The 9815-nt window shown below is 37.1% G+C and overlaps 2 protein-coding genes across 9 annotated transcripts; one reads left to right on the top strand and one right to left on the bottom strand.

Moving 5' to 3' along the window:
• Positions 1-193: 193 nt before the first annotated feature.
• Positions 194-4410, bottom strand: LOC114133267 (ubiquitin carboxyl-terminal hydrolase 29-like). 7 transcript variants are annotated; one of them, XR_003593135.1, is made up of 15 exons: positions 4289-4410; positions 4018-4125; positions 3768-3890; positions 3612-3667; positions 2424-2513; positions 2280-2339; positions 2034-2165; positions 1827-1950; positions 1588-1739; positions 1373-1472; positions 1191-1267; positions 932-1041; positions 805-853; positions 498-655; positions 194-419 (listed from the first exon to the last, which is right to left on the bottom strand). XR_003593135.1 is itself a non-coding variant. In XM_027999023.1 (15 exons), exons 1-15 carry the CDS (start codon positions 4307-4309, stop codon positions 414-416), a joined length of 1365 nt encoding a protein of 454 aa, XP_027854824.1. In that variant the 5' UTR covers positions 4310-4410; the 3' UTR covers positions 194-413. The 7 variants fall into 7 exon arrangements, 4 of the variants coding, with proteins under 4 accessions (XP_027854824.1, XP_027854827.1, XP_027854826.1 ...); XR_003593136.1 differs by having other exon boundaries at positions 971-1041; XM_027999023.1 differs by having other exon boundaries at positions 971-1079.
• Positions 4411-5009: 599 nt separating this feature from the next.
• Positions 5010-9479, top strand: dmac2 (distal membrane arm assembly component 2). 2 transcript variants are annotated; one of them, XM_028044989.1, is made up of 6 exons: positions 5010-5152; positions 5516-5706; positions 6905-6985; positions 7499-7638; positions 7740-7899; positions 8926-9479. In XM_028044989.1, exons 1-6 carry the CDS (start codon positions 5135-5137, stop codon positions 9098-9100), a joined length of 765 nt encoding a protein of 254 aa, XP_027900790.1. In that variant the 5' UTR covers positions 5010-5134; the 3' UTR covers positions 9101-9479. The 2 variants fall into 2 exon arrangements, with proteins under 2 accessions (XP_027900790.1, XP_027900789.1); XM_028044988.1 differs by lacking the exon at positions 5010-5152 and adding an exon at positions 5179-5217.
• Positions 9480-9815: the final 336 nt, after the last annotated feature.

Genomic DNA, 9815 nt, shown 5'->3' with positions numbered 1-9815 from the left:
AACTCTATATCTGGTGACCTTCACTGTATTTTTGACTGACTCAGTCACACTACATGTGAGACCAGTAGTCCTGCTCTCTTGTTCTTGTTCTAGATGTGGCAGTTCTTTTCAATTTATTTAATCTACAAATCCATCTCTGATTTGCTTGTGGACCAAATTACATCCAGAGAAAGAAAAATCATTCTTCCTTCTATTGAACTGGGTTTGTACAGTTTTTAATGTTATAACTCCCAGAGAGCAAGCCACTTAGATTGTGTTTTGTCACTTGGAGTCCAATCTGGTAACAAAGTACATTTGTGACTTGGCAAGCAGAGGCAAGGAAGAACTCCCCTTTAGGAAGAAACCTTGGGAGGAACCAGGCTCTCTGGGGTGTGCCCCTCCTCCTGAGGGCTGCGTCCTCATACCAGAGAGGGCTACACCTAAAAACAGACAAAAAAAATATTGACATGTGGTGAGGTGAAATAAACTAACCAGTTCCATGGTGTGAATTGTCTTACCCCCCTCCGGTAGACAAGGATATAAGACTCCCCTGTACACATCTCAGAAATGACTGTTCCATTTGTCTCCATCACATAAATGTCATTAAAGTGGAGCCATCGATCGTTCCCGTCCTCCCTGGACTGGTCCGGGTATAGCCCATCGCTCACGTAATGTCCTAAAAGAAAAAGAGTAGGTGAGAACGTTGGAATTTAAAGAATAGCCAAGTGTCTAGGCTTTTTTTAAGCTTAAAATTTGAAGGTTAAATTTAAGCTCTAGTCAGATTTAAACAAAATTAGACAGAGGTCTTGTAAGATGTTATCTGACCTGTCTTTGCCGAAGAACCTACGTGGCTGATGACGCTGACCAGGCTGTACTGTAAAGATTCAGAGGCAAAAACTGTGAGCATCACACACAGCTGTCATGTCACAATCCCACATTGTCCACACAGTACCTTTCAATTTTTGGTTTTGAGTTGTACAAATCTGTGTACCTGGTGGCCAGCTACTGTCATTTCCCTGCACAAAACGATGGGGTCCTCCAGTTTGACCATCACCAGGTTCTCTGTGAAAGTGAACCTCTTTAGTTGCAAAATCAAATATCTGTAGATGAGAAACTGATGCTTTAGACTTTATTTTACATAAACATATCTATATTATTATAATAACTTCACATTTTGCAGAAGACATTTGGAAAATGGTGTTGCCACTCACTTGGGAAGGGTCAGAAATCTAGACTGCAGACCTGATGTGTTTCCTCCACACTCACACTTAAACTCTAGCTGTCTTTCCTGTGGATAAAACAAACTGTGAGTTATTTACAGCACAAAAAGCACTAAGTGTCATAAAAATATTGTCTGAGTGATGGGTGGATTAAATAGATGAGTTTCTTATACCTTCTCGTGCATGTTGAGCATGTTCTGCACTGACCCTCCAGCAATTAGGTCCAGAGAGAGCATGATGAAATCCTCCTCTCTTATAGACTTAATACCACAACTGCAGATAAGAATCAGAAAATATTATATTGAAATATTTTATTGGAATAATGAACATTGCTCAGGACAAGCAGGAAGAAATGCATGTTTAGTTCTGGGTAGAAGAGTGCTTTTACCATTTGCACATCCTTGTGTTCCGCATTTTGAACTGTAGATGTGTCTGAACTGGGCACCTGTATCTTTTCCCTATAGTGGCCGCAGTCTTTGTCAGAAGGGGCTGCAGGTTCTTCATCTGATTCAACACAGCCGTCAGGAACTCATGGGCGTCCTAAACGCACAAGAACACGCAGAGTTAAATTAATGTCAAACACTGCAGTCAGGTAAAACATAGATCCACGCAAAGCAGCTGACTAACTTTCATGCCTTCATATCCAAACTCTGGGGCCTGGAAAGAGAGGACCTTCTTAAACCTTATAACCACCTCCAGTTTCAACCTGGAATCAGGTGAGCAGTGACATTTCACAATGTCTAGGATGCATCTGGAAAATAAAGGCTGATGTTTGATTTTGTCTTCAACTCACAGATTTCTCTGTGTGTGTTTGTGCATATGTTCTTGCTGTACCTCATGAGCTGAGCCTCAGGACACAGTGCCAACACGTCCTCCTGGGATTTGATGTCCTCCACGAACTCCTTGAGCGTAAGCAAAGTCTGCAGGCTGGCGTTCATGTAGCAGATCATATTGACGTTTGGGAATCTGATGCAAAAATGCACAGTCATATTAGCATCATGGTGTTTAATGACAGATCATTTTCAGTTTCATTGTTCCTGGTGGTTATCTGCGTAATTACAGGTTGCAGACGTTTTTTACCCAAGTAATATTGCATTCTGATGTTTCTTACAAGTGGACTGGACCTGGATTGTAGTGACTCTGCACAAACACAAACAGACAAAGTTGTTCAGTATGATTATAACAATTAATCTGTTCATACTTAATGTGTTGTGCTGGAGGTACTTTGTGGGAACGTTCTGGTTGTGCTTCGAGGAAGTGTTCTCTTCTTTAAAGCTCTTATACTGCTGTGTCTTAGTTTCCATTTGAAGTGGGCTGCAAAGTGGAAAGAAATCACTTAGAAAACCTCTTAAATAACAGAAAAACTTACCTAAACAATTTAAATTAAAGCATGACCAATTACCTTCAGAAGTCACTTCATTAGTAATTCCTATGTGTTTTGATTAATCTCAATACTTCATAGAAACATATTTTTCTGTAATTTCAGCTGCAAATCTTTTGGGGTATGTTTTTGGAAGTTTTTCACTTCCACTTCAAGCGGCTGAAACATTTTCTCATTCTTTGCAAAAAGCTTGAAGAGGGATGGAAAATCAAGCTAAAACCAGAAGATGAAAAAAAATCTCAACTTCATCACAACGCAGACAGGCAAACTGTGAATTTTTGTAACCACTAACAAATTAAAATAACGAAAAAGACTCTTTCACACATTGTTTGCTATCCTGTGGATAACATGTTGCCAGATGTTAAATGTGAACAACTTAATTGAAAGGTCAAAGGTCAAATTTTTTATTTGTGTGCAATAACAAATTTGCTTTATCAGGCTTTGAGGGCAGTATTATACTTGACATGGTTGACTTTGGTGCTTTAGCAATACCTGTTTCTAAATACCATGTTGGTGTAATGCTTTAGTGGGATTAATGTTTATGATTAGTGCTTTAAGGTGAGTGCATACCTTTACAGTGGTGCCTCCCACTGCACAGGAGACAAATTTGAGACTGAAGCACAATGGAATGGACAACTGGGGGAGAATGGAGGGAAGTCGTGTTTCTCCGGAGCAAGTTCGTCACGTTTGAATTACTAGTATCTATTGGTATGCTTCACACCTTTTCATTTACATATATTGTAACTATGATTGATTTTAATGACTTGGTTCCCTACACACTTGCGTTACGGGCGAAGCAACTGCACTGCATACACCTCCGTGTTAATCCTGTGAGGGATCTATGTACTAATTAGGTGACAACTGAAGCCGGTGGGCTCCACTGTATTTAATTTAAGATTGAATGCACAGCACTTTTTTTCTTGTTCTTATTTGTGAAGCTTTATCAAGTAACTAGAATCCTGAAGAATTACACCAAGATTAGTGGTTGTCATGTGTCAACATGTTGGACATCTTACAAACAAGTTGGTTACCTTCTCTTTTGATCCTGAGAATCATCATCAGAATCAAGACACTCTTGTATAATTCTCTGTCAGACACACAACAAGCTCATTAGAATAAAAAAGATGAACCTGCAGAGCTTCAGTAGAATCAAGTCCAATATCAAGCATATAAAGTGCTAGATTTACCAAGAAGCAATCAAATAGTCCCCAGAAAATCTTCTTTTTCCTTGTCTTCTTCTGTTGTTTTTTCTCCTGAGGCGAATATCTTGTTTGAGTGCTTCTACTTGTTGGAAATCCAATATCTTTAAACTTTGATGTAAAATAAATAAATAAATACAAAAAAACAAATAACTAAAATGAATCACCAGAATAAATTCCAGACAGTCCAGATTTTTCCAAACTTCTACATTAGTTATATGAATAAAAACAGACTTACCACATTGTACAAGCGCTGCAGCCAATAATTTATCCAGTTGTTGTTGTTATTGTTGTTGTTGTGTGAGCCCTGATCTCCTTCAACTTTTTCACAAATTATATGCTTTTTCTGTGAAAGACAATGAAAAGGAAAAATACAATATGCAAACTGATAAAAACTGTCTTTAATGACTACCGTACATCCAAACAGAGAAATCTGGAGTAGAGTGAATCTAATCTGTGAACAATATCAAAAATCTAGGAGAGAAAGTTACATGGTCAGCAACACAAACCTTATTTCGATGATGAAACATCTCTGGGTCCCTCTCGGTTTGTAAAATGCATCTTAGTGCATTTTAGAAAGTGTTGTGTTTGAGTGGGGAGACTTCAGAGAATATTCTAAATCACCTTGTAGCCGAAAGAACAATTCTAGAAAGTAACTGTTGACATCAGCGGACGTAACAACAAGCACATTTCAAAAATATACAACTTGTATTTAGAACTAAAATACTTTAAATATTTTTTTAAAAATCAACAGAAATTGTACAAAAGTTGGAGAATTTTTATTTTTGGAGTTACATAGAACTGTCTTTGTTTTTTTATTATTGCTATTTCGCCCAAATTTTACATTAAATCAAAGATTGTCATACATCAAGTTCATTTAAGCTATTCACATTTTAAAACTGGCAGCATGTTGGAAGGCAAACAATATGTGAAAGATTGTTTTTTCTTATTTTAATTTGTTTGTGGTAAATATTCACAGTTTGCCTGTCTGCAATGTGATAAATCTGCAGGTTCAACAAGCTCTTTCTTTCTGGTTTTATGTAACTTTGAAACAGCTACAAAAAATTTTAAATGATCACATTTTGAGACACAGAGGCTATCAGAAAGTCTATTAAATTCCTTTTCTGTGACATTGTTTAAACATGAAATATGTTAACCTTAGCACTGAACTAAAAAGGTTGTTTTATGAACTTTTAGTAACTTTCAAATAATTCCGTAAAATAGGACAGTTCACCTGTCAGAGGCATTCACTTTGCGACACCTAGTGGTGACAAGAAGAAAAACGGCTCTGAAAAAATCCCAGAGGCGGAAGCGGAAGGTTTGTCCTACACGGCTTACTGTTGGAAGTTGCTGTCATGTCGGCACCCTGGATAGTGAGTTATCCTTCAAATTTCTGCTAAACCCAGCGAGAAATATGATATATAAAGAAAAAAAGTCAGTTTCACTCTTGGAGTGTGTGTTTTGTAGATCGGCCGTATTTACTCTGAGGCAATTGTTTCGTTATAAACTGCGTTAAATTAGGATTAGGTAATGGGTTAGCTAATGTGGTAATATGATCTCAGACAACAGGACTGAAGGATCCTTAATTCTTTTATATTGCTGAACAGAGTACAGCGTTGTTGCCTTTATTATTATTACATTAATATATTTTCTCCTTTATTTCTTTATGTTTCCATTTTTACCTGCACCGTCTTTGTTCATGCCCCCTTTTCATCAGGTCGTCTGTATCTTTTCAGTCTTTACGCAGGTGCTGTCAGCGGGCTGCTGTCCTCCTCGTTGCTAGGCGACATTGGAGCTCCAGCTCAGCATCTCCTCCTTCTCTCGTGTCCAGGTCTCTTGACTTCCTCGCCCAGCGTTTCTATGATGTAGAGGCGCTCCTAAACTGGAAGTCCCGGATTGGGAAGGACCAGCTCCGAAAGAAGAATCTGTAAGACAAACAAAGTTTTATGTGTCGAAAACACATTTGGTACATTTTGAGCAACATAACAGTGGAACAGTTACAGTTTTTATATGACCCTGAGTTCAATTTTCAAGACAAATGTGAGAAATCAGCTTGGTACCATTATTTCTATTGGCCTACATATTAGAGCATGTGTGTAAATTATTTTTTTCATGAATCCTTTTCATCAGCATAGACCAGAAAAATCATTATTCCATCATTACTGTAGTCTTTTCACATTTTTGTGACTTTATTCGCAAATTAGTAATGTTTGTCCAAATTTGTACTTATTTTTTCCAAGTTTTGTATTTATATTTTAGCCTCTAAAGTCTTGCAAGGCGTAGGGGTCCCAGGGTAACTCAGGATAGAAACCACTATGCACAGCATTGACATTGTCATTGTTTTTGTTTTTCAAATATTAAGCATTGTTTGTAGCATTTGTCAATATTAAAAATACAATCATATGAGTCAAAAGTAGATATGTTTGCTCAAAATGCACAGCACCAAATTTGGAGACAGTGCCCTTAATTTGGGGTTATGATAATTTGGGCTTGTTTAGCAGCCACAGGAACTGGACACCTTGCAATCACACTGCAAAAAACACAAAATCTTACCAAGTATTTTTGGTCTAATTTCTAATTTGCTTGAAATAAGACAAGTAACTTACAAGTAACTTTTCAGGAAGATATAGTATAAGTCAGTTAGTTTAATTATTAGTGATGGAAATGTACTGATTCCTCTGGCAGATTATTTCACTTGTAATGTTGGAAAATGTATTTTTTGTAAGTGAAAATCTGGCATTTGAATTAGTACTTTTTCATCGTTCATTAAGGAATTATTGACTTAAAACAAGCTCCTATATCTTGCTGAAAAGTTGGGTTCTTAACAGACCTGTTGCTCCTAAGTTACCAACTGCACTTTTAAACAGTAATTGTGATGGGCTTTGCACCTTTAGTTTGCACACCATTACTGAGCTGTTTTTTCACATCTGAACATATTCCCTTATAGCCAAATCTGTTGGGAGTATAGGAGTCTTCATTAAGACAGCTAAAGCCAACTCTAACACTTTCTCCAGCATCTCCTGAACAGCAAATACTATAGGAGTTTTTATGATTTGACCTTACCAAACCTGGACTTTGGTAACCAAGTCATGCCTAATCCCAATTTTTTCTTCTGTCTTTTACAGTTACTATGGTTACACCCACAAGCAGTATGGCCCAGACATAGCATCTGCCTATTATATTCTAAATCTAGGAGGAGGATTTAGGTGAGTGGCTCCTCCTCACATCCCTTTGCATTATTTTTAGTTGTTCTGTAAATGCTTCGTCAGGTAACTGGATGTTTTCCACATTTATTATGACAGATTCAGTCTAACAAGGTCATGCTCCTTCTGATTAAATGTTTATTATGAACTTGTCAACACATATGGTGTGAAAAGGACCCATTGCAGGGCCCAGGACCAGAGGACATTTTTGAAATTTGAGACTACGTTTACCAAATTCTTTTAATACTTGCCTTAAGTGATAAAATCCAAAGACATTTTTGTTGAAAATTCAGGTTTTTTACTCTGAAAATTGAAGACATTTTTGTAGAAGAAAAATTCAAATTATTTGAGAAATGAGTTCCTTTGGAATTATTCTTTAAAGCTATCAAGAACTGTAACTTCTGCAACAACCCACTGCTCTCTCAAAAAAGCTCATATGGACACCTCACATATGAACTGCTTTTCAAATCATCAGCCTTCTCTCTCCCTTCATCATAGCTTCTGTTGCTTCTGCAGGTTTGTGGGCCAGTCTGAGTGGTTCCGCGCCGACTCAAGGGGCAAATTCAACTGGGATTTCCTGAACTACAAGGACACACCTGTGGAAGAAGTAGACATGAGTCACACCATCATCAACTACGTAGGACTGTCTAACCTGGGTAATATGCTGTGATGCAGATGATTCCTCTCTGCTCTTTAGTTTTTGAGAGTCACTGAATATATTGGTCCTGTTTTTGATCTGATTTATCAACACCTGCAGAGAGGCAACATCTGCGAACTCTAAAGCTCCAAGGCTGCCCTGAGGTGGATGACTGGTTCCTGGCAGGGCTCCACAAGTTCCAGGACTCTTTGGAGGAGCTGGACATTTCTCACTGTCCAAAGATTACCGTGGGCGGCCTGGCTGCTCTCAGGAATCTCAGGTGAGCTTTATACTCAGTGTAGCCCACAGTCTGCAGCGCGGTAGTCCAAACCTTTTTTTATATATATATTCCAAAATTACCTAAGGCTGCAAATGTACTTCTTTTCTTTAACTAAAATAATCTTTTTAATCTGCTCAACAGTAAACTAAGCTTAAAAATTTCTTGTAGGAAAAGAATATTTCAATCATTGTAAATCCACAGTTTTGCATAATTTCCTTATTAAAGAAAGGCATCTGGTTTGGAATTTCTTTTGGGCTCAATTGGAGAAAATATTTTAAAGTTGCTTATTCTCAGCACTAACAACACGATTTGGGAACCTCTTTCTCTGACATGACACAGCAGTTGTAGCTCTGCAAATGTAAATACAGCTCTTGAAAAACATACCCATTTGTAATTCACTTCTTTAGGACGCCAGTAATATACAGAAGTGTATCACTAAACTACACAGTAATTTAATTTAATCATGTTTTCAAATTGACTGGTATTTCTTTTGAAATATGAAAATAAAAGTATCGTAAATATTATACTCCCCTTGAATAAACAGTAGAAAAAATAGTAAAAATGAAAACCCCAACAATATGGTTGGTTTTGTTTTTATAAACATCATTAATTTGAATTTTTCTCAACAATGATTAATCAAACTTCTTGTCATAAGAAATTTATCAAGATAATTATTAACAATATAATAAATGCAGAGCCCTAGCAGTCTTGTTCACTATGAAATTAAGGAAATAGAAAAAGTGTAATATTTAAATGTGTGTTGTACCTAACAGTTTCCATTGTTTCCATCATAACAATTTAACCTTAAATTAAAATGTCGCCTCAATTAAAAAAAAACTCTCCATCTTTATCAGCCTGTGGTAACAAGTCAAATTCAAATTATTCTCACTAAAGAGTTGCAAGCCAAACAAAATCAGTCCAGGATGCACAAGTGGCCTTTATGCCACACTTTCAACACCATTATTCTAAAGCAAAATAACCAGTTGTGTAATGATACTCTCCTTTTTCTGTGTCTATTTACTGTAGCCACCTAAAGCACCTGAATGTGTCCTCCCTCCCGAGGATTTCAAATCCAGGGTTGGTGATCATCCTGCTGGAGGAGATGCTACCTCAATGCCAGATCACAGCAGATGGCTACGACCTCAGTCTGCCTCAGGCTGGAAGGGAGAAGTCAGAGGAGCGCCTGGAAGCAGAGAGGTAGTGGGTCGATTACAACTAGAATCACTGCAGAAAGACTTGGAGGCTTTTGGTGTTCTCTTTTTTTTTCAAAGTGCTCATCATAAGCTTATATGATTGAAGAATCATGACATAAGGCACAATAAATGCAGGACAAATAAGAAAAGCAGAAACATACAACAGATGTGGGCGAAGAAACATGTCACACACAAGTTGAAATATATGTCTGGATGCCCTGTGTATATCTCAGTTTGTGAGTAAGGCTGCACATTGATCCTGTAAATGTTCATATTTAGAAAATCTCTGTTCATGTCCAACTTCAATTTGCTGGGACTTTGTCACTGAATGTAAAAATGGGTGTACATAATAAAGATTTTATTCTTCAAAGTAAGGATTATTGTAAACCTCATTGTGTATATTCTCTTATATTTGACTTGCAAAAATAAAAACTTTTTATACAAAAGCGGTGAAAAAAAAATATATATATAATATCTGATATTATATATAATATATATAATATTTAAAAAAAAATTATATAATAGCGGTGGAGAAAATACTCAAACGTTGTACTTAAGTACTGTAGTAAAGGTACGTGTCTTGACAAATCTATTTGAAACTCAAAATGCAGCTCAGTTTTTTGCAGTTGTCTAAAACTGAGCTTTGGAGATTTTTTACTTTCTTTACCATGCTGTTCACTCTATCCATGGTGGTGAGATAAATAAGGGTCCTCAACCTCTAGT

This window comes from Xiphophorus couchianus, chromosome 18, assembly GCF_001444195.1.
Source record: "Xiphophorus couchianus chromosome 18, X_couchianus-1.0, whole genome shotgun sequence".
NCBI lineage: Eukaryota > Metazoa > Chordata > Actinopteri > Cyprinodontiformes > Poeciliidae > Xiphophorus > Xiphophorus couchianus.
The sequence above is the reverse complement of the archived record's forward strand: the minus strand, read 5'-3'. Positions and strand labels throughout refer to the sequence as shown.